We start from the raw sequence: 24,723 nt of genomic DNA on the forward strand, positions 1-24,723 counted from the left end.
TTTCTAAAATTTTCAGGAAAAGTTTCAATTTTTGGTTAAAAATCTGACCATGTTAGAATTTCAACCCAGGTGAAAGTGTGGTTTTCATCGGGAAAAAAAGTTTCTGTGAACTCTGCTAATTCCATGGGGTCCATGTAAACCTCCAATACAGTGGTCTTCATCCTTTCCACACTACTGCACCCTTTTCATGAGGCTGATTTGTCTTGTGTACACGAAGTCTCACTTCACTTGAAATCTACTTGCTTACAAAATTAGACATAACACAATACCCTGTATCTGAAAAATTGCACCTTTCTGGCTGTGGCTAGGCTAGCCCCCAACTTCGAAGAGGGCATGGTAATTAGGGTGATGGGAGATTACTAATGAAGTGCTGTGGTGCATATGCAGCACTTCATTAGGCTAAATCTCCCCCGCTGCAACTTCGAAGTGTGAAACTTTGAAGTGCTTGCTTGCGTGTACCTGCGGGTCAGCCGCAGGTACTTTGAAGTGCCTGTGCTACTTCTCAGGCTGACCCGTGCCTACACGCAAGCCGGCACTTGGAAGTTTCATACTTCAAAGTTGCCGTGGGGGAGATGTAGCCTAATTAATAATCTCACAGCACCCTAATTACCACGCCCTCTTCGAAGTTGGGGGCTAGTCTAGACACAGCTGCTGAAGTTTACCATATAATTATGACATGAATTGTGAACGCCCAGGGTAAGAAACACTGGTAATAGAGCAGTATAAAGAAGTCACTATAGGAAATTTTAGTTTGTACTGACTTTGCTTGTGCTTTTCATGTAGTCTATTTTAAAACTAGACTCCTATCTAGTTGAGTTGATGTGCCTGTGGGAAGACCTCTTTGGTTCCCCAGTAGTACCCCTGGTTGAGAATCCCAGTGCCTCAAGAACTTCCTTGGAAGCTGCACGCTGACTAAAATAAGTTTGAATCTCTCTTATCAAGTGTGGAGCTCTCGGTGGCGGGCTATTCAGTCATATGATATGTGTGTTTACAACTGATTTGCAGTGAGCTAGGGGAGTGGAAGGAGGGAGGGATTGGGAGGGTGTCTGTTGGCTTGATGTAAGCCTCACGGATTGGTGTGGGAAAATAGACAGGCACTTGTTCTTAGAACTCACTCTCTCCCCATGGGCAGGCTGGGGTGAATCCCCTCTTTCTGTATGTTTGGGCACCAGCTTTAAGAAGACAATGGGACAGTGCTCAGTAGGACTTGAAGGAAAGGGCAAGAGAAGTGAATGGGCAGGGTATTCTCGCTGTGCTGCCGTGGCAGCCGTGTTTCTGTCATTTCACACAGCTGCATTCTGCCTTCCCAAGGCAACTGAACCTTTCGGTCAGCCCTAGACAGGCTGAATAATACTCCGCAAGGGGTGATCTTTTGCCAAGCATCCTGCAGCTGTGAAGGGGAACGAAAGAAAGTCTGAGCAGTGCAAGGTGAGTAGCACTGGCTTCTACAGCTCCTTGAGGGCTGTGTGGTCTATTTGACTTACTTGACTCAAAACTCTTGTACTCTGGGTGGAACGTAGGTCAGGTACAAGTCTCCTCCACTTCACCATGTCTCAGGACAAAACTTCTAGTTGACCCCAGGAGTACCCCAGTTGTGGTCCTTCAGTTTCAGTAGATCTTCACCATGGTGTCCAAGGTCTTCCTCTTTTGTGTTTTCCCTGTGAGGTGGCTTGTGTGTCTTGATGACCCAGAGAGCTATGCCACCAGCTACAGCTCCTGGAAAGGTCACCTAAACTGGGCAGGTCAAAGGATAGAGACCAGACAAATTTGGATCACCTTTCCCCAAGGTCAAAGGGGTTGGCTTAGGGTTAACAACCCTATCTGCAACAACTAAAAGAGACAGAAGCATCTACAGAGAAACCTTAAACCTGTATGGTCTTTTTAGAGTTTATTTTGAAAACCCTCCCCCGATGATGCATTGTCAAGCCATATGCTACTGAACTTGCTTCATCTGAAGGGTCTTCTCCAGCCTTTCTCCCCACTTCAGTAAGTCAGTCAAGACTGGTCCTTTGTACATCTTGAACCTCTCTCGTCTGGTATCCTTGGGACCTGACTGGTGCCAAATAAGAGAATTTGCCCAGCCACAGGAGGTCAATATTGTCCAGCAGCATTACTAAGACTTCCACTGTTTACCGGGCTCTTAAAAGACCTGTAGGGGTAAATTACAGCTAAATAACAGCACAGAACACTGAGAACCAGGACTGGTGGCTGGAAACAAACTTTATGGGACTACAGGGATCTTGGTCACACCCATATGTGGTCATCCAGCTAACTAAAAGCATGCTGGATTATGGAGGTTGCCGGACGAGATAGTGCCAGACTAGAGATGTTCAACCTGTATCTGCATTCTTTTACTATCTTGTAATGATGTGTCTAATATTTGTTTTGGGCTGTGATTATATTTTAATTCTTTGGGCGCCATCCTGCACACAATCTCGTTAGGCATTTGTCCTGCACGCTTGGCACTGGTGTGTTGTTTGAATCACAAGTTTAAAGCCAGGGCAGGGAACAGTTCGCTGTATGTCTCCCCATTTCTCCTTTGGGCTGTGTCATTTGTTGTAAGAAGATGAGCTCATGGCACTGGGCCAGACAGTACCACTTAGATCTGAAGAACAGTTGTCGTCCTCCTGGCTTTATTAGGCAATGACCTTCCTTAGCGAACATGTCCTCAAGGAGAATAACTTTGTGGTATCGGCTCGTCCTTTGCAAAGCTTCCCTCACCTTACTAAGGCTAGATCTACACGAGGGAACAAAGTCATTCTCAGATATACAATTTTAGCTACACCATTCGCGTAGCTAGAATTGATCTATGAGAATCGACTTTCTGCCCTAGTGTAGATCAGGGCCTTTCAGGCTCATGCCGATGTCCCTCACTCCACACAATAGCATGGAGTACTAGGGTCAATGGCCGAGCCCAGAGAGATTGATTTTGCCACGTCTTAACACACGTAGCAAAAATTGATCTCTGGAAGATTGACCATGGCGCAACTATCTTATGGTAAGTATTGACATAACCCAACATTGCGTCCAGCTGGTCTGAGCTCGGCTTCAGCCTGCTCCTTTTGGTCTAAGCACTGAGGTCTTCTGAGCATTGAGAGGGCGGTCGCATTGGCTGGAAGGCTAAGTGCTTGGGGTCACCATACGTCCCTATGCCAGATACGGGACACCTAGTAAAATTGCTTGGATTTAAGCGAGTCAATGGCAATCTACCAGAACTGTCCAGTACAAGTGTTCAAAATCACACTCAGTTGGCTGACCCCCATTAAAAAGCCACACTGCATTATTGTAATGAAAACAGGTAAAAAATTAAGATATATTTACACTTAAGCGTTTACTGCTCTTTAGAAGTGTCTGCCTTCCCCTGACCTTGCTGCCCTCCACAGTGGGAGCTGGTAGTGCCGGTTGTTAGTGTGAGGGAGAGATGCAGGAGCCAGGGCCTGGGGCTTGGTGTGGAGGGGAGAGTGCTGCGGGGGGTGGGGCAGGGCAGGAGCTGGGAAGGGGGATAGGAAGCTGTGTGTGGTGTGAGTGGGGGAAGGCAGGAGGCTGGAAGATTCAGGAATAAGGGCAGGAAGCTGGGGAGTGTTGGAGGGAGGGCAAGGGGCTGAAAATGGGGAGTCCTCGAGGCCAGGTTACTTAGCTTACCTGCTGCCACAAGAAAGCTGCAGGCCATCTGCATCAGGACACTGCTGCTGGTTTCCCAGCAGCAGTGTGAGAGACCCCCCTGGCTTTTTCCCAGGGGCTGCTGGCAACAGCGCATGCATGCCAGGGACAGCACATTGACTGCTCAATGCCTGGGCTCTGTTTAAAGAGCCTGCCCCAGCCATCTCTTTACTGACATGGCGATCAATACACACATGTGCACGAGTGTTAGAATCATCAAATCCCAGTGTTGGAAGAGACCTCAGGAGGTCATCAACTCCAACTCCCTGCTAAAACCAGGACCAGTCCCAACTAAATCTTCCCAGCCAGGGCTTTCTCAAGCCAGGACTTAAAAACCTCTAGAGATGGAAATTCCTCCACCTCGCTGGGTAACACATTCCAGTGCTTCACCACCAGGAAATAGTTTTTCCTAATATCCAACCTGCACTTCACCCACTGCAACTTGAGACCATTGCTCCTCCTTCTGTTACCTGCTGCGGCTGAGAGCAGCCTCTCTCCATCCTCTATGGCATTGTTTCTCAATCTCTTTTATAAACTACCCCTTTTTAAAAAAAATGTAAGTACCCTGAGTCCCTACAATTGTCTGATGTACATACAATTTTTTTTCTACCACTGCATCACATTTGTTTAAACGACTTAATCATAATAGGTTGGTTGGAAGAAATTGCCTATAGGCAATAAACTTGCCTTTGTACTTATGATCATGCAGAATGGGTAAATAAAAACATTAGATGAAATAAAATAAGTCCATTTTTTTTAATTTATAAAATGAAGGTTAAGAAACAAGGAGTTAATGTGCCCTCGGGAAGAGCTCTGTGTGCCCCCAGGGCACACGTACCCCTGGCGGAGAACCACTGCTCTATGTAACCTCCTCTTCTCCCCTTTGAAAAGCCAGGCCCGGGGTAATTGCCCCTTTGCTCCCCACTTTGCAGGCCTGCCCTGGGAACATCACAGCCTCTAACAGGAAATCCTCCACAGGGCCCAGCTCCAGAAGGAGTGGGTGTGAGGCAACTGTATTTTTCAACTGGGTTTCGGTATTGGATTGGGACAATGTACCCAGGGTCCTCCATCACTGACAATTCATAAATCAAGGCTGGATGTTTTTCTGAAAGATCTGCTCCAGGAATGATCTGGGGGACGCTCTGGTCTGAACTCTACAGGATGTCAGACGAGCTGACACAGTGGTCTCCTGTGGCTGTGGAAGTTATGATGAGATTTTTCTTGGCAGACTTTTGTGAGTGGTTGTTCTGCCCCCACCTAATCCTCTCTCCGAAGCGTCTCCTCTTTATTGGCTTTATTCCTCCATTCATTTTGATCTCTCATGCATTCATTCCAGGCCTCCTAACCAGTGTTCCCTGTAAGCTCAGCGCTTTGGCAGCCGCACAGATGAGATTCAGATGCCACCCAGCTGATTGGTAGAGCACCCACAACTGCCCACCGCTGGCAGCATGTGCGCCTACTGGCGGCACAGATCCGCACATGCCTCTGTGCATGTAGCCATATTTATTCTGCTCATGGGTGGAAAAAATGAGAGAGAACGTTGCTCCTTATGCACGTACGCTCTGTGAGACCAGGACTGAACGGAGACACTTTGAAATAGAAAGGAGTCTACCGCCAATAAAGAAGCGTCCCAGCTGCTAGGGGAAAAGTTCCACATGCCCTCTGTTCCAAGCAGAAGCAGTAGCCTGGAGAAACAGATTGGCCTTGCAGCTGGCCAGCCAAGAGGGGAAGTAAACTCAGTCGACGTCCTCGTCTAAAGAACAGCCCTATTCTGTGTAACTGGGACAGCCAAGAACTCGAGCAGGTCACAGCAGTCCTGCTATCACACAAGGAGTAGTGCACAGTCCCAAAGGGCATCGAGCCCCACGCCATTCACAGCTTCGTAGGGTACGCCAACACCCAACACCGGACATAGATGCTAGTGGGCAGCCAGTGTGGAGCACAAGTGCCCGCGGCATGTCTCATCCTCGGCAGAAAGTTGCGTGCGATGGTTTATTCAGTTAAATACCCCAGAGGGCCGTGATCGTCTTAAAATCCCCGAGCTGGTGGGTGGCTGGCTTCCAGCGGAGGCAGGCTGTTTGTTACACTCAGAATGGTTCTCACTAACTCCTTGTTTTCCAGCCCGGGCGTTCTTCCTCCTAGATTGGATCCAGCCCCTGGGCCAGGATGGCTCGGAAGATGAGTATCAATGAGCTGGAGGACCAGCTGCTCTGCCCCATCTGCCTGGAGGTCTTTAAGGAGCCCCTGATGCTCCAGTGTGGGCACTCCTACTGCAAGTCCTGCCTGGGGTCCCTCGCGTGTGACCTAGACCAGCGCCTCCTGTGCCCCGTCTGCCGCCAAGCTGTGGATTGTAGCACCTCGCCCCCCAACGTCACACTGGCCCGCGTCATCGAGGCGCTGCAGACCATTGGCGAGTCAAATCCCAGCCAGGAGTCCTGCCCCACCCACCGCGACCCCCTTAGCCTCTTCTGTGAGCAGGACCAAGAGGTGATCTGTGGGCTGTGTGGCATCATTGGGGCTCACCGACAGCATAAGATCATGCCTGTCTCTAGTGTGTACAGCCGGATGAAGGTAAGTGCCAGGCTTCCACTGCGGTGGTTACTCCAGCTAGCTTTGGTCTCGCTCAAGGGTGGGCAGTGCATTTTCATGGGGGCCACACCAGGATTTTGGGAAGTGGTCAAGGGCTGTGCTTCTCCATGAGTGGATGTGGGGTCTGGCATGGAGGCTGGGTGCAGAAGGGAGCCCGGGCTAGGGGACTGGGTTGCAGGAGGGGGGCGAGGTCTGAGCAGGAGTGTGGGTGAAGGAGGGGATTGTGGCCTGGGTTAGGCTGATGGGTTCGGGAGGGGGTATGGGTGCAGGAACGGATTCTGGCCTGGAGAAGGGGTGTAACAGGAGTGCAGGGTCTGGGAGGAAGTTGGGGTACCATGTCAGAAGCAGGCTCTGGCCAGGAGCTGCTTTCCTAAGCATCTCCCAGCCAGCAGTGCTCTCAGGCAGGTTTCCCTGCCTGCCAGCAGCCCCAGTCCACTGCCTGGTCCACGTGGCTCTTGACACTGGTGGGGGGGCTGACTTCATGCACTGCCCCCACCCCCAGAAAAAATCTCTCAGCTCCTATTGGCTGGCAATTGGCCAATGGGAGCTGAGAAATTGTGCTGAAGTTTGTCCATCCCCAGCAAAATCTTTCAGCTCCCCTTGGCTAGTTTCACGAGATGCCCCCAGCCCCAGCAAAATCTCTCAGCTCTATTGACTAGAAAACAGCCAATGGGGGCTGAGAAATTGTGCTGTGCTGCCCCCACCACTCAGCAAAATTCAGCTCCAGCCAATAGGCTCTGAGAGATTTTACTGTGGGTGGGGCAGTGTGTGAAACCAGTCAATGGGAGCTGTGAGATTTTGCTGGGGCAGGGGAAGCACCCAAAATTCTCCCTCCTGCAGCTGTAGGAGCCTGCCGGGGCCAGATTAAAAGGCTTGGTGGGTTGGCTCCAGCCTGCAGGCTGCATCTTGCCTGCCCTGGTCTAGTGAGATCCGAGCAAGCTTGGCTGGGTCCCATGTGCTATGCTCTCACCCCTGACTGTAATATGCATGTGCTCCTGGTGTGAGGCCTCCTGCCCGTTGGGGGGTCACAGCCCCTGCTCGAGAGAGCCTCGGCCCAGCACCAGTGCAGCTTTCTGTACCACATCACACAGCTTGCCCTGTCATCTTGAACCTATGTGTCCATCTGCTTGGCTTGCTTTCCCACTCTGTCAAACAGGGATAGCAACACTGACTGCCTCTCCCCACAGCTGCAAGGGTTAACATTAGTCTGCAGAGTGGAGCGGGACAGATCCAGAACAAAGGGAGTGTGAGGCGGGTGGGTGGGTGGGTGGGTGGATGGGTGCTGCAGGAAGGGACAGTCATTTCCCTGTTTACTCCCGGTTGTTCAAACAGATGGAAAAGAGTTGGCTGATAAGGCACCAGGGAAGTGGGGAGACAGAACACCTTGCTACCCTAGGAAACAATGGGCTCAGCTGTCCTTGCGGCCAGCAGGGGTCACTCACGTGACAGCCCAGTAAACAGAGAAACGGAGCCTTGCCCCTTGTCCCTTCTGCTCCTGGCACCAGATATGGTGTGTGAGGCACGTAAAGTGTGTCCTGCCCAGAGTTTATTCCTCAGGGCCCTGTTGAGAAGTGGGATACGTGGGCTGCAACAAAGCTAGAACCCCTAGGACCAGACTCACCTCTCTCATACACTGGTAGCAACTCCAGTTCAAGAGTCTGAAGGTGCTTAACAAGTATCAGAGAGGGAGCTGTGTTAGTCTGTGTCTTCGAGAACAGCAAGAAGTCCTGTGGCACCCTATAAACTAACAGATATTTTGGAGCATGAGCTTTCGTGGGCCAAGACCCGGTTCATCAGATGCATGAGTGACTGTCATGCATCTGATGAAGTGGGTCTTTGCCCATGAAAGCTTTTGCTCCAAAATATCTGTTAGTCTATAAGGTGCCACAGGACTTCTTGTTGTTCTCGAAGGTGCTTAACAGGAATTTGTGCTGGAAGATTTGTCTGGATCCTGGCAGCTCTCCCCAGCGTAAACAAGGAATAAGGCCACCGAGGCAGCTTTCAGCTCTGAGTGCCTGAGCGGGGATGGGAGAGTTACTGAAGAAGAACCCACTCGCTGGCACCTGAATGAGTGTCAGATTGTTCAGTCTGGCTATGCCCCCAAATCCTTCCGAACCACATCACACAGATGCCCAAGTTAGAGGAAGGGTACTGTGGTGATTCATGCTATGTTTGTTTTAAGCATCATTTACAATAGTTGGGATCAGGGATTAACTAACACTCACAAAGCACTCAAGAAACAAATTCACTGACTGCACAGACCCAGTTTTTTAAATCTTTTCTCACAGGTCAGGTTTTCTAAACAGCTAGTCATTTGTGTTGCTGTCCTCTGGACTTCCTCCACCTCTTTCTTTAAGTGTGGCTACGACCGCACTGCAGGGCTCTTCACAAATAACCTTTTCGACGTTCTAATGTTGAAATAAGTTACTTCTGAAAAGAGCGTTCACACTGCAAGAGCATTTCGAAATGGAGCATTCGCACTAGAAAGCCCGATTCTGAAATAAGAGCAAGATGGGCGGCCTCCCTGGAGGCCAATTAAGTGGTAATTACCTCAGTTTGGTACACACTGAGTCAATTTCAAAATTGCAATGGGGGTCAGTGGTTGGCAAAAGTCATTCATTTTGGTGGAGTTACTGTCGTTAGTGAAATGTCCTGTTATTTCAGAATAACAAACTTTGCAATGTGAACGCAAGGGGTTTCTTCTTCCCCCAGAAAAACGTTTTTTTTCTTCTGAAAAACAAACAAACCAACCCAACACTCCCTCCTTCAAAAGCAAATGAAAACAAAACGAAAACCATTGTAGATGAGCCCTGAATACAGGTTTAACTCAAAATTGCAACTCCACCAAAAGGAACGACTCAGTGTGCACTAAGCAGAGGTAAAACATGGAAGGAAACTGTTTTGCCCTACTCATGTTTTACCTAGGACATGTTGTTAAAACACCCGTTTAACCTGCTTCACAACTGCGCCACATTGGCTTATTTTCAATTTGTAAGCTATTATAAAACCCTCCCCTCATAATGCTTTTCTGTTGTGCTACCATCTCTCCAAGCTAGTCTCCATTGGAACGCTTGCCAGCTGGAACAATGTTAAATGTTCAGGGTTTGTCTTGGCCAGGAAAAAGGCTGTCCTTGAAATTGAGTTGTCTAAAGTGACTTGAAAAACCACTTACCATCAAGTGTAGACAATTCAATATCTCACTATTCTGTTTGCTGGTTGTACTGCAGAGGTATGTCTACACTACACAGTTTTTAGCAAAAAGCCAGGTAGCATAAACACTCTCTGTACTTTTGCCAACAAATAGCTTCCACCCCACAGAGCAGAGATTGTTTCTGAAAAATAGTGCTGTAGGGGAGGCTTGAACTCACAACACCAACATGTCTCTCTGCAGTAATACCTTTCATGTACCACATGCTAACTCAGTGCTTCACCCAACCTCACCTCAGGCCTTTCTTCCTGCCCCCCTCTTCCCAACCTTACCCCCCTTACCCCCAGCCCACTCCTGCATCCTCCCTCCCAGGTCCCCCCCACTCCAGCACCCTACCTCCCACACCAACCCTGCACCCCCAGCCCTTTCCGGCATCCTACGTCCTGTCCTGACCCAGAACCCCAAGTTCACTCCTGAACTCTACCTCCTACCCAGACCCCACATCCCCACCCCAGCCTGCTCCCCAGCAGCCTCCTCTTGTGCACTGAACCCCTCATTTTTGGCTCCAGCCTCGAGTGTAGTAGGGCCTACAGTATCAGTTAGTCCGGCCCCCCTAGTCTCTGCAGTGGAGTTGAGGGCAGCGAGGTGAATGTCTGCTTTTTAGTTGCTCCTTAGTTGGGGGCCAGCATCTATGTTTTTAGGAGCTTTTCTGAATTATTTTTTCCTCATTATTGGGGGACCCAGCTCAGTGAGCATTTACGGGGGGGTGGGGTTGTTTTGTTTTGTTTTTTGCCTATTGCTTGTATGGGGGATCCCAACCCCACCCCTGTTTTAAACTTAGGTCCTGTAAACTAAGGCCAGGCCTATACTAGACCTTGAAGTCGATCATAGACACACAATTCCAGGTAAGGTAATTGCATAGCTGGAATCGACTTATCAACGATCAGTTTATCTGGCTGTCCTCACTGCGGGAGGTCGGCAGAAGAAACTCTCCTGTTGGCCTCCCTTCCTCCTTGCAATGATGAGGAGCGCAGGTTTGACTGCTGACCCTGATAGTTCGATTTTGCATGAACATCTGACGAAGCAGGTCTTTGTCCACGAACGCTTATGCTCCAGAAATCTGTTAGTCTACAAGGTGCTACAGGACTTCTCATTCTTTTAACATGATAAAGTTAAAACCCTTAATCAGTTTAATTATTTTAAGTTTGATTATTAATATTTCCTTCCATAGTGGTTATATATGTTATAGCTCCAGTAGTCTACAATGAATAATTTACTATGCAAGATACTCAGAGATAAACCGAGGTCTTTTGTCATCCTGGGCGGCTGGCTGGTGGTCCACAGAAAAGATTATGTTGAGCGGGGTGGGCCACGGAAAAGGTCTGAGACCCACTGGTGCCGATGGGACACTCCCCTCTAAGCGGTGTATGTTCTTCCTTCCCAGGAGGAGCTTTCAGTGCTCATAACGGAGCTGCAGCAACACAAGAGGAATCTGGCTGAGCACATCAGCAAGCTGGTTAACAACAAAACCCGGATTGCGGTGAGCACGGGGAGCTACAAGAGGAGCTCATGCCTGGAATCCCCTGGGTCCTGCCCTGGGAGCAGCTCCAGTTGTGATTACTGCTCCCAATTTGCTAAGAAATGCAAAATTTCCTATTCATTGTAGTACCCCATTTCCCTGCTCCGGCCAGCTTGTTTCTCATCCATCCGTAATATCTCAGGGTGTGTCTTCACTACCCAGAAGATCAACCTGGTCAGGGCCAATCTTCCAGGATTTGATTTCATGTGCTTAGTGGGGACGTGTGAAATTGAACTCTCTGGGGTTGGCAGTCAACCCCTGCATTCCTCAGTATCATGAGGAGTAAGGGAGGTTGACGGGGGAAACTTTCCCGTTGACCTCCTTCTGTGAGGACGGCCAGGTAAGTCAATTGTAGATAAGTTGATTACACCTATGCAATTGCCATAGCTAGAACTGCAGATCTGCAATCGACTTTAATGCCTAGTATACAACTGGCCTCAGCCTGTAAACTCCTTGCGGCAGGGGTAGTCACTGCTGTCTGTACAGCCCCTTGCACACTGGAACCTTGACCCAACTATCCATTAGGCCCTCCCGCCATGTCACTAATAAATAATAAAAATAGAACCCCAGAGAGCCTTCTGCCCCACCCTGGGATCCATTTTCCCTCCCCTCCCAGGGTCCTGGCCTACCAACCACCCCGTGCCAGAATCTCCTTGGTCCCATGCCCTCTGCCTGCTGGCCAACAAGCAGGTGAACGAATGTCTTGTTTCCCAAGGCTTTCTGCTGCTGGCAGGAGAACGGGTTTGTTACTTTTCAAAGTGTGCACTAAAAATAGCCGTGCTTTCCAAAGCGGGGAGGGGCCCTCTCTGGCGGCACCGCACCTGTGGGCAGGTTTACAGGCTGGCTGGGCAATTCATTGTTCCTAGCCAGTTTGACCCAGTGTCCTTGAAAGTCAGATAACCAGAGTAGAAATAACCTGACCAGAGCTGGCTCGCCCACACGATCAGTACTGATCGCTTCAGAGGGGGTTTGCCGGCCAGAGGAAAACAGCTTCCGGGTGATTTCCACGCTCTGGGCAGTAAGAGTGGCCACAGCACAAGGACTCCATTTTATGTTTGTTCATTTGGTTTTATTCTGTTTTGGGACAAAAGCAAGGACCTTCCAAAGATGGCACAAAGCAAGGAGATCCGCTAGCCCCAGAATAGCCAACAGCCACTCACCTGGATCTCCCATGGAGGAGCCTGCCCTCACACACATGGCCCCAGCTGCGCCACATGAAAGCTACTGGCTATTCTGCAGGGGGTGTGTCCTGCCGTAGAAGGCAGGTGGTCAGCAGTTGGCCCATGGTCCGCACCGGCCGTAACTCCCTGTAAGCCAGTGGAATGACTGAGTTGTGCTGAGGAGGACGTGTGCAGGCTCAGCCCACGTCTTCTCCCAGGTGTTTTTCTGCAGCTCCTAGAACATGCTGTCTCCCTGCAGAATGAGTCAGATGTCTTCAAGTGGGTGATCCGGAAGGAGTTCCAGGAGTTGCACCGGTACATTGATGAGGAGAAGGCCAGCTTCTTGGAGAACATGGAGAGGAAGGCTAGCTGCCTCATTGCCTCCATCGAGTCTCAGGTCACACAGACATCAGATGCCCTGCACAAGTTGCAGGAGATGGAGAGCTCGCTGGAGAAACTAAACAATGAAAGTCAGCTGGACTTCATCCGGGTGAGTTGGTCTGCCAGGAGAACAGCCATGGTTATCCTGGAGAGGAGACTGTCCTACACCCCACAGTGCAACCCTCTCCTCTGAGAATCAGCTAACTGCACACCACTGGGAGACCAGACAGCTCTTTCCCCAGGAGAGGGAAGAGCCAGGTACCTACAGGCAGCCTCCTTGGCAGAGCCAGGAGACAGGCACTGTGCCTCTGATGGAGCAGCCTCGATACGCTACTGTTGCACCTTCTCCAGTCCCTCTCCACACTGGGTAGTTGATTCCTTCCCTCCCTGTGCCCCTCATCCCCATCCTGGCTGCCAGAGACCTCCTGCTCTCCGTCTGCAGGTGGATGGCTTCCAGTGACCCTCCTGGAAGAGGTGGCAGGGTCAGATGGAGGGTGTATGTAAGTGCTGGCCAGGGATCCTCTGCAGCATTCCCCCACCCAGGGGGCTGATGCCGTCAGCACTAACTCTGCCTTTGTGTATGTTGTTTTACAGAAATACGGCTCCTTGCCCTCCAGGTGAGCATTTTACCCTCCGCCTTTGGGACCCTTCTAAGAGCCACTGGGGTGCTGGGATGGCAAGAACCCATGGAGGGAAAATGGTTCCCAGGAGTAGCTGTGGCAAGGGCCCTTTCATGAGGATAGCATGAGACACTGAGGGTCTAGTGGGGAAGCAAGGGCTGTGCCTGTGCCAGCTGTGGTTTGTGCCCCTTCTCCATTCCAGTGGTGTATCAGTGTCTCCCGCACGGCTAGGACAGCCTGGCAGGGACGCACCAGGCCTCTGCTCCCATGGTTACCACTCTCCTGGAGGGAAGGGGTGTGGTGCTACATCCCCTTTGCCTGGCGCCTCCCGCTCAGTTAGGGCAGCTAACCGGCATGGACTAGAGCAGCCAGGGGGCCCTGGGTTCTTCCAGATGTGGGCAACAGGGAGAGAACAGGGCCCTTGCGTGTTCTCACTGCGTGGGAGCACCTCTCCTTCCAGGTCAGAGTTTTGCCACCAGCACCCAGCTGAAGGGACCTTCAGCGCCATCTCCTTCAAGCCGGGTTTCCACCAAGATGACATCAAGATGACTGTATGGAAACGTCTGCTCCGCCGAGTCCTGCCAGGTACCGTACCCCTCACAGCGTGCCCCCTGCAGGATGCTCGGGGTACCCCAGCGCCAATGGTCAGGCGCACCTGCTCTCTCTGCCAGATGCACAGAGGGCCGCTCAGGGACGTGTCAGGTGAAGTTTGACAGGGGTCACTGTCCTGGCTGTGCCAGAGCTCAGACAAGGCTGCTGCCGGGGAATCTGGCCCATTAGGTTGTTTGGAGCTCTTCTGGTCACGGTCCAACCCTCAGAGAGGCCCAGCGGTTTGAGTCTCCCGTCCTCCAGTCCTTCTCATTGGCATGTGTTTCCTTAGCCCCAGAGACACTGAAGCTGGATCCGGTGACAGGACACCCCCTGCTGGAGCTGTCCAAGGACAACACTGTGGTGCAGAGCAGGCTCCTCTCCCAGCGCCGGGGCAGCAACCCAGAGCGCTTTGACTCCAGCAACTGCATCCTCGCCAGCAAGGGCTTCTCCTGGGGCAAGCACTACTGGGAGGTGATTGTAGGCACCAAGAGCCACTGGCGCCTGGGTGTAATCAAGGGGACAGCCAGCCGCAAGGGCAAGCTGAACAAAGCTCCTGAGCACGGCGTCTGGCTCATCGGACTGAAGGAAGGAAAGATCTACGAGGCTTTCAACAGCCCCCGCATCACACTGCCGCTCACTGCCCGGCCCCAGCGCATCGGCATCTACCTGCACTATGAGAAGGGGGAGTTGACCTTCTACAACGCTGACAGCCCCAATGAGCTCATCCCCATCTACACCTTCCAGGCAGAGTTCCAGGGCAAGCTCTACCCCATTCTGGACATGTGCTGGCACGAGCGGGGCAGCAACGCCCTGCCCATTGTCCTGCCCACGCCTGCCATGATTCAACAAGCACAAGCTTCCAACAGGAGTCCAGAGCCCCCAGAGTCCCCAAAGCTCTAGATCTCCACTCAGCGCCCCCTCCACCTTACCCACTCTTTGGGGACTGTCACATCTTGCTCAGCTGGGTAGGCCTTACCGCCAGTTCAATCCTTAGTGTTGGGAAAACAGGATCTTATCCTTTAAGAACATGAACGAAACCAGCCTCCCTTCCCCACTCTTGGGGGATTTGGACCCACCTGCTGCCATTTGGACACATCCCCAAAGCTGTCTTCCACCTGTCTCCACTGCCCATTCTCTGCTGAGACTCCTGTGCAGGGTAACAGCAGGACTGCTGGAGACCAGTGACTGTCCCAGGCTGAGGATCACACCAGAGCGGCAGGCCCAGGGAGAAATAGCCTGTCCTCCTACACATGGTCCCAGCTGTGCAGAATTAGACGGGAAGGAAAGAGAAACCAGTCAGGCAAGACAGAATTGTTGGTGGGTGGTTAGAGCTTTGCATGGAGTGCCAGCTGCTCCTTAAACAGTCCTGATCTCTCTCCCCAGAATCACTGAAGCAAGGTCCACATACAGATGTTCTTATATGGTCCCTAGAGAATCGCAGCCTGGGCATCGCTGCTCATCCCTGGCACTCTTCATGCTTTCGGATCAAGAGCACACAGTTCAGTCCGTCCCAGGTGATCTGACGTGGGACATCATAACACATTGCTTAGCTACTGGCTGGAGTTAAACAGCTGCCTGTTATTAGGCTAGGTTGTCAACATGCCTTAGCTTGGGAAGTTTTTCCCCCAACTTCAGAAATCCAGTGCTTCAAATCCCCTCTGTGGCTGCTGAGTTTGAACCCACTGTGACAGATTAGTTGAATCTATATATGCCTAAATCAAATGAGGAATGCCACTTGAGTGTAGGTGTACCTTCACTTGGATTGGATTGGGATTCCCAGAAGCATGAGCTCATAGCTAAGGTAGACCAATCCAGAGTCACTAACCTGGTCATTCTTTCTTTAAATGGAAGCACCCAAGGACTTCGAGCAACCTACTTCCTAGGAGAACCAGAGTTCCAAGGTGGGCTTGTAAACAAGTGGCTGACAAGGGGTTGGAGCCACCAGGGAGAGTCACCAGCTGCGGGGGCAGTGGGACTTTACAAAAGGAAGCCTCCCCCACCATAATTTCAAAGAGAGGACACCAGACCCAGAAGGCTGTACGGGTGGTGGCAGGTAGGGAAGTAAAGGAAAGGAGCATCCTGGGACCTGAAGGGAATTATCAAAACCCCCAAAATGGATCTGAGAGTGGTGTGAACACAGGGGAAAAATTCTGCATGTAGGTTATTGTTAGTTTCTTTAGCTCTGTAGCTCGCTAGTGCTTGATCTGTGAATAAAGGATTTAGCAATTCCTTTGTGTCCCTTGTGTTCACTCTCACAGAGTCCCTGAAGGGGAGCACAGTCATTCACAGGTCCCCAACTTCAGAAGAACTCAGGGAACATGCACATACATCAGTGAGACGAAGGGAAGATGCAAGAGCACAGCAAATGGCATAAGCTACCATGTGGCATTGCTCTGCCAGACCCTGAAATACGTCACAAGTTTATCATAGGAATCAGGTGGGGGCTGATGGGACAATTCCAGCCTGGTTTGTTTCCCAGCTCTGATGTCTATGTGTCATGAATGAGTTCAGGGAAGGTGTTAATCTTGTCTGATGTAACTTGAGTCCAGGTGAACCAATCGGAGTGAAGTAACTTTGTTTAAACTGAGAACAAATGCAGCTTTCAGGGGCTTTTTGTCTGCAGAAAAGCAGAGAGAAAGAACAGGGGGAAAGATGTCTCCCAGGCAATTGGAATGAAAATCAGAAACATCTTGACCGTCGCAAAATCAGCCATCAAGGTGTAAGTAAATGGGTAGGAAATGTATGGTTAGATGTGATCAGGTTATGGTTATTTTGAATTTGGTTGGACTGGCTGCTCTGTTTTTCTCTTTTGTGTTGTTTGACTTGAGATTTTTCCCCATAAATTTTAAGCTGAATCCCAAGGAAATATTTTTCCCTATGTACAACCCAAGATTTACTTTTCTCTTGTTTTGCAAATAAATCAGTGTTTTTAAGCAACTGATCTGATCCTGTGTCATAAGAAGGGTCTGTCTGCCTCCATTGGCCATATAGCTACCATGTTACAGCTTGTTTTGTTCTCGAGCCCTCTGTGGAGGGGAGAACTAGGTGGGAGTTTCCCCACAGGAGGCATTCCCCAGTGTGCCTGCCTAGGTAAAAGGGGTCTCCAAAGACTGGGGTGGTGGCAGCTACCTTCCATGGTCCAGGGGACCTGTGATCCTGGGAAGTTTTAAAGTAAAGCCTGTGCACAGGCACAGTGTTTCAAAGATATTTTGGGACCCCACTTTCTGCACTCGAAGTGGGGAAGGAGCCTTGACAGTATGTTAACAAACTTGTGTGTTTCAGGCTCAGCCCTAGCCTGACACAGAACCTTCACAAGTGCTTTTATACAATCACTAATGTGCAAATGACAGAGTGCCACAACTTACTAGATACATTCCTGGAGGTTCGGTCTATCAATGGGTAGTAGCCAGGATGGATAGGAATGGTGTCTCTAGCCTCTGTTTGTCAGAGCCTGGCAACGGATGACAGGAGAGGGATCACTTTGATCAATACCTGTTCTGTTCACTCCCTCTGGGGCAGGGATTGGCAACCAAAATAGCTGGAAGAGTCATTTTTCCCAATTTGGTAAAAAACTCAGTAAATCAAGAGCTGCAATGCCTGAGAATACGAGACGGTCCTTAACAAATAACATCAAACCAGACTTTTTGTAACCCCTGTGTAAGAAGAGCCGACACAGTGATCTGTAACGTGATGCATGTTTAGTGCAGGACATTCACAAACATCTTACATATTCTATTTCCTCACACTTTATGGGCTTGTCTACACTCACCCCCTCTTTCAAAGGAGGTATGTAAATGAGCCCGAATGGTGAGTAGCAATGAGGTGCTGCACTGCATATGCAGCACCTCATTAGCATAATTCTCGCCATGTGAACTTTGAAGTGCTAACTTCAAAGCGCCGGCAAGCCATGTACCCACACAACTTAGAAGTGCCCTTACTCCCAAAATGTTATTCACTGCTCCGGCTTGTTTATATGCCCTCTTCAAAGGAGGGGGCTAGTGTAGCTGAGCCCTATGTGTGTGCTTGTACCACTGTCTTCCTGACTTTCACTCCCAAACCTTCTCTCTCTCTGGAGGATACTAGAGGGAGTTATCTAACATTTTGAGATCACACATTGTTTGCTATTTAGATACAAGCTGTTCATTTTTGGGCTTCTAGACGTTCACTGTATCAAAAAATAATCAGGAGTTTTTTGTTTTTTTGAAACTTTGCAATTATAGCATCGGGAGCCACGAAGAAGTCCTTGAAGAGGTGCATGTGGCTCCAGAGCTGCAGCATGCAGATCACCAAATCCAGTGCTTTGGATTGCTTAGAAAAACTCAGGAAGAATAATCCCCAGAAGGTACGCCAGTGGTAAGAGCATCCTGTGATAGGCAGCAGTAACACTTTCACATATGCCCCAGTGGCCTAATGGATAAGGCATTCGCCTCCTAAGCCAGGGATTGTGGGTTCAAGTCCCACCTGGGGTGAAGGGTGCTGCAGTTATTATTGCCGTCAGTTACAAACAAACTGGATTTGTTTGTTTCCTGAAACAGCAGGCAGAGCAGCTGTGTGTTATGTGTCTGGTATTCCTTCCCAGCTGAATGCTCAGTCTCTTCCACAGAATCAGGCAGCATCTCCCCCTGCAATGGGACAGTTGGAGGTCTTCTCAAATGGCTGAAATATAGAGGGGCAATTTGATAGCAGTGTCAGAGGCAATTAGTTAGAGAATCGTAAATCACTTCTCAAAGAGAAACCGTTATCAGCAAAGAGAAACAGGTACCGGGGAGCTGGAGCCTTAACTCCAAACAGTTCATTAACGCATTCCATAGAGCTCATCCTTGCTGCTATTCCCAAACAGGTCAAGGAAAGTACAGGCTCTTGTGTGCGTGCAGAAGTAAGGGATGTGAAATGGCTTCTTATACAAGATGGTTTCCACAACTCCCCCCTTTTAGCCTTAAAAAGGCTAACTCAGAAGCCATTTCATGGATACATGTTCACTAAAGTATTTACATACACCTCTTGTTCTTTTCTGTGCTCATCATGCCTTAAAATCATTAGCTCCACTTCCCTGCTGGTAAGAGTCTGTTCGGCCCTTTTTAGAGCACAGGAAATACAACATTTGATTAACAAGGAACAGAAGTAGACACAAAGGACTATTGCCAATACTAATGCTATTCCTTGCAAAATCCAAGTTCCCACATGTCCAATCCAACCTCCCAATCAACCCCAGAGGGTCCAACTTTCCTCCTGCTTAAGGCTCATCACAGCCTGTTCAATTTCTGAGGCATCTTCCTCCACTTCCTTGCTGGTGTCTGTAATATACACACAGCATTCCTTTCCCACCATGGCACAAACCTCACCCTTACTTGCTCGGACGGAATCTAGGGCCATTCGGTTTTGGAGGACCATTTGCATCACTTCTCCCAATTCCTTATCGATGGCTCGGAGGGCTTTGGTTGTACGATTGGCTACTTTCTCAAAAGCTTCTTCCGGCCTCTGTATTTCCTTCATCGCAAAGGCCATACCCAAACCTGGGGTCGTGACTCCCCAGTACCATTCCACGTTCGTTATCTCTCGGTAGTTTCGGACTCTGCTACCGGGAAAACGGTCTACTATCTGAATGGCTGGGAAGGCTGCCCCAATATAGCAGGTGCCACTCCAACTTATGGGCAGGGTTTTATATGCCCTATGGACACATATAAAATAATGGCCAACCTTAGCTGTTAAGGCTTTACTGCATTGGGGTTTCATCATCCACCGCAAATAGTACCTGAAGATGTCAAGGTTGGCAGGGTCTTTATCTTACACCAAACCCCATTCTGGACAACGCTTATCTTGCACCTGCTTTTCCCCACTCGGTCTCCCGTGCCATTGCACGTCCAATAATATTCTCCAACTGAGGTTATGGCTAAATGAACATATCCTAGGCCATTAAACCCTTTATCATACCATGTGTCATTCTGGCCCAATTCACCGAACCATGTTCCATTCATCTGAGTGTTATTTAGTGGGACTGGAATCATTGGGACACCTTCTTCTGAATGTACAGGGCTACGAGCACATATTCAACATCTGTGGTGTTATATTCCAGGGAAACTTGGTTCATTAAAGCATAAACGTACTTGAGCCATATAGGCGAGAGCTAGTAGGTAGTAGTAGGCATCCTTCAGTCTGCATAGACTATGGATCGCGCCCTTTAAAGTTTCAATTGAGGACTTCATTTACAGCGTCTATTGTGACTACGAAGACCCACACGAGAGTGACAGTCCTTGCTGCATCTCTTGCAGATGTAGTGGGTGTGTGGCAAGTCCTTATTGTGCTTTCTGTGCGCTCGCTTCTCCTCTGCTAAGCTAGCAGGTATTAAAAACAAAACTAAACATAAGTTCAGCAGGATTTGTTTGGCCAGCGCCATTGGGCTGTTTTTCATGGCTTCGTCGCTTTCTTCACCTATCGCTGGCAGGTTTCCTGGGCTGCAGTTGGTACCTTAGTCTTGGTCTCTCAGGTTCGTCTGCTTCTGGGCCTGGATTGCCGGTACCAGGTCTGCGGCGCTCCTCTTCAGGACCTGCCTCTGTAGGAGCTGGAACCGTTTGCAGTGGGAGGTGTGGCTCCAGGTCAGCAGTCCCTTGCACTTCACAGCGGTATGGGTGGTCAAAAGGACTTGGTAGGGGCCCTTCCACCTTGGTTCCAGGGCAGTCTTTCGCTGGTGGACCTTTACACAGACCCCATCTCCTGGTTGTAGCTTATGGCACGGTTCAGTCGGGGCCTCCAGGAAAGCGTCCTTGACATGTGAATGATAGGACTGCACACACCTCATAGGTTCCTGACAGTACTTAACTAGGCTTCCTTTGATAAGTGTGGTATTGGCCTGGTCAATCTTTGGGCTGCTCAGCTGTCTCATACGGCAGCCACACACAATCTCATAGGGACTAAGTCCAGTGAAGTGCACACCTCTATTACTGGAGATCACGAAGGGTATTCCCCAGGATGGGATATAGTGACTTAAAAGTCTTTTTGCCACTGCGATGGTGTTAGCGTTCCTGCATGGATAAGCTTTTACCCATCCCGAGAACAACCAAACAATAACCAGCACATATTCAAAAGATTTACATTTGGGTAGTTGAATGGAGCTCATTTATAAATTTAAGAACGGTCCTAAAAGGTAGAGCTCTGGTTGCCAGAACTGTCTTTACAGGTTTGCCCATGTTGTGGGCTTGGCAGACAGGTCAAGCCAGACAGTAGTCCTGGGCCACTTGGGAGAATTGGGAGCAAACCAATTTTGTTTGAACAGCAGTAATCATCCCCCCCTTTTACCTACATGAGCCACGCTGTGGTGCACGCAAGCAAGATAAGGGAGAAGGACCTTGGGCGCAACCGGGCGGCCGTCCAGGGAGCGCCAAAGGTGGTCAGGATGCAAAAGGCATCCATCCAGTCTCCAGGTGGTCTTTTCCAAATTTAGGGCCTGATCTTGGAATAATGCAGTATCAATAAGCGTTGCAATAGGAGACTGGGAGTCTGTAAAAATAGGAAATAGTGAAGTGGCCCAAGAGGGGAAAGGGCTGCAGCCTTAGCTGCTGAGTTAGCCAAGGCATTTCCACATGTATCTTCATCATGAGCAGCCTGATGAGCAGCACACTTAGTAACTGCAACAGCACATGGTGACTGCAAGGCATTTAATAAGGCAGCAACATACAGACTATTTTTTTTAAATTTGTGAGCCCATGTGTATTTTTGTTTACTTACCAGTATAGACAACTTAACAATGCTATTAATAAGACAAGCACAAACAAAACACAAAACCACGCTTTTCGTTTTGAAAGGAGATTCATGATGTTTTAAGTTGTTCTTCAGTAACTACCAGTATTTTTTCTGTGTTTCTGAACGACAAAGGAACAATTTTCTATCCCCCTTTGGGAGTGGCAGATTACATTTTAAAATACAGATTACATCTTAAAATACTCCATTCACAAATATGCTCAGTTCCTTTTAAACTCTGCAAGCTCCTTTGAATTTTTTTTCAGACTCTTCAGAGTTAGTGATTTCCTTGTTCCCTCTAATCACACGCTTGCTCCCTTAAAAATGAAAACTTTAGCAGTTTAGATTTCACCATTTGAAGATGTTATTACAGGGATCAGACTTTCCCTTTAACTTTTATTACTTTCCTTTATTAAAAGACAATTATATACATTGCACCTTATTACAGGGTCACTCATGCTAAGTGCATACTTTTTTTTTTAATTAACACCCGTTTCACTACTCTAACTAATTTTACAGTGCTGTACACAGTTTACATGCCCTTTTATACATTTGGGGCAGTTAAATCCCAATAGAAACCCTTTATCTTCTTTTAGCAAGTTTTACTGAATTATGGAGATTTAAATTTGATTTTTTTTAAAAGAACTGGCCAAATTTGGGCTATTGAAGGGGCTCTGGGTCTTCATGAGTACCCCTTCCTTTAGTAAATCTTGGATTTATAACGCTGAGTGCTATTGGCAGATCGGTATTAAACCCTTCGTCTAACTTGTATATTTGGTTTACCAGACTCGGCAGATGCCTGTGGTCCTGCTGGGCATAACCCTTAGCAGGAGATTTCAAATACATCTCACCCATTATTTCTATACATTAATGTTACCTCTATAATTTACTTAACTTTGCAACAGAAGGGAAGACTTTAACTCTGATCTTATTTAGGTTTTACACAACTTTTGTTCTTTGACATTGGAAGGTGTCCACATCGGAAGGCGTCCCCTCCTTATGGATACACCAGCAAGACACACAAATAGATAGACAGACAAAACTACCCCAGACCGGTCAAAAGCAAAAAACCTCCAAACACAAACGGATGAGGAGTGCAGATCAGTACAGATTCTAATAGCCAGACGCTTGGCAGGACAAAGCCAAAACAGCTCTTTGTTGCTGCAAGGGCAAGTTATCAGCTTCTGACACAAGCACATGTTAGCAAGACAATTAATTTAAACAAAACTCCATGATGGATACACACATACTGCAACATAAATGCTTACATGACTACACTCTGTACAACAGAGTTAACCTAACAGCTTTCACCGAGTTGGGCAGTTTCTTCAAGGTCTTATAGTCTGGGCTTTTGTTCAGTCAGCTGTTTCTCACAGCCCAGATGCAACTGCTCCGATATTCCTTACTCCCAGTAACTTGTGTTTGAGAAATTTTTGCTACCTTTTGATTCTAATGCCCTCCGGAGAGAAATAATTTTTTTTCTTTTTTTTTTCCCCATTTTTTTTCAGTTTTTCCTTTTCAGCTTTGTTCTTTTCTTTTTTTTCTCCGTTTTTTTTTTTTTTAAGTCAAATGTACCCTCTAGAGGAAATTGCTTCAAAGGATCATTTCTGGTATACCAATTCCATTTATCTAAAAACTTCCAAGTAGACTGACCTATCCCCAATTTATTTTCTCCCTGTGAGGCACCGAACTGGAGTTCACCTGGCTCATAGGGTGCGAGGCACTGAACTGAAGTTCACCTGGCTCGCAAGATCTATCCCTACAAGGCACCAAACCAGAGTTCACCTGGCTTGCAGGGTGCGAGGCACTGGACCGAAGCCTACCTGGCTCACAGGGCGGGGGGGCTTCCCGGCACCCACTCCAGCCCGGCAGGACGTCTGCGTCCTGGTGCCTGGAAACAGCCTGGCAGGATTTAAGTCTGCCTGGGCTTAGGGATATCTTTAAAGGTTACTCTTTCTTCAGAACAGAAACAGAGGGAGGCAGCAAGGCTTCCCACAGTTCCGTGTGCCGAAAGAGTGTAGTGGCACCACGCCAGCCTTTAGCATCCGAACACAGAGGGTCCGGCACATGGCTGCCTCACTAGAGACACCGGTGCGCCCTGTTGGAACTGTGACATACAAGACAGGCCTAATAGACAAAGACACACACAAACAAACAGACAGACAAAGAATGTTAGCTGCTCCACAAAGGTGGAACCCGTAGCTCCCCCTTACCCTGACGGCCGCTGGCACTCCAGTCCCAAGCCCCTGGTGGGAGATTTTGTAACAGATATCCCCCTTACCTTCTATTGAGCGCTCTTGAGAGGCTTGGAAGTGGGGTGCCGGTCCCTCCATCCGGGCAAGTGGTGTGTTGGGATCTCGGTGGGACCTCCAGATTGTTGAAGCACAAGACTTCTCTGAGTTTAGGCAGCTAACATTCAGCTTTATTGAATTCAATAAGGCAACAGATGAGCCAAACTGGACACTGTCCAGCAAGGCTCCTTGATGCAGCTAACTCTAGTATTTTATACCCTTACAAAAACAAAGCCCAGTTGCAGAGGCAATTAGTTAGAGAATTGTAAATCACTTCTCAAAGAGAAACCGTTATCCGCAAAGAGAAACAGGTACCGGGGAGCTGCAGCCTTAACTCCAAACAGTTCATTAATGCAATTCCATAGAGCTCATCCTTCCTGCTATTCCCAAACAGGTCAAGGAAAGTACAGGCTCTTGTGTGCATGCAGAAGTAAGGGATGTGAAATGGCTTCTTATACAAGATGGTTTCCACATGTTTAGTCTAAACCTATCTTGTTATTATTTAAACCCATTGTGTCTTGTCCTACCATCAGAGGCCAAGGAGAATAATTTTATTCCCTCCCCCTTGTAACACCCTTTTAGGTACTTGAAACATGTCTGAGAGCCCTCTCATCCTTCTGTTTTCCAAACTAAACAAGCCCAATTCTTTTAATGTTCTCTCACAGGTCATATTTTCTAGACCTTCAATTATTTTAGTTGCTCTTCTCTGGACCCTCTACAATTTCTCCACATCTTTCTTAAAATGTGGGGCCCAGAACTGAACACAGTACTCCAGTTGAGACCTAATCAGTGCAGAGTAAAGTGGAAGAATAACTTCCTGTTAATGCTTCCCATAATCATGTTTCCTCTTTTTGCAACAGTGTCACACTGTTGACTCATACTCTGCTTCTAGTCCACTGCGACCCCTAGATCCCTCTCTGCAGCACTTCATCCTATGGAGTTCCCTCCGATTCTGTATGTGCGAAATTGA

At 48.8% G+C, this 24,723-nt stretch overlaps 2 protein-coding genes and 1 non-coding gene across 3 annotated transcripts in view; 2 read left to right on the forward strand and 1 right to left on the reverse strand.

Moving 5' to 3' along the window:
* Positions 1–24,723, reverse strand: part of FKBP6 (FKBP prolyl isomerase family member 6 (inactive)) — a 52,092-nt gene that overhangs the window by 25,284 nt on the left and 2,085 nt on the right. The window lies entirely within an intron of this gene.
* On the forward strand, positions 1,140–16,622 carry LOC142023086 (E3 ubiquitin-protein ligase TRIM50-like). The gene is made up of 7 exons (XM_075013679.1): positions 1,140–1,428; positions 5,782–6,231; positions 10,842–10,937; positions 12,396–12,626; positions 13,112–13,134; positions 13,598–13,722; positions 14,018–16,622. The coding sequence occupies exons 2-7, from the start codon at positions 5,827–5,829 to the stop codon at positions 14,626–14,628; spliced, it is 1,491 nt and encodes a 496-aa protein (XP_074869780.1). The 5' UTR covers positions 1,140–1,428; positions 5,782–5,826; the 3' UTR covers positions 14,629–16,622.
* On the forward strand, positions 18,125–18,197 carry TRNAR-CCU (transfer RNA arginine (anticodon CCU)). The gene has a single exon. It is a non-coding gene; the product is annotated as a tRNA-Arg (tRNA).

Source organism: Carettochelys insculpta, chromosome 19, assembly GCF_033958435.1.
Source record: "Carettochelys insculpta isolate YL-2023 chromosome 19, ASM3395843v1, whole genome shotgun sequence".
NCBI lineage: Eukaryota > Metazoa > Chordata > Testudines > Carettochelyidae > Carettochelys > Carettochelys insculpta.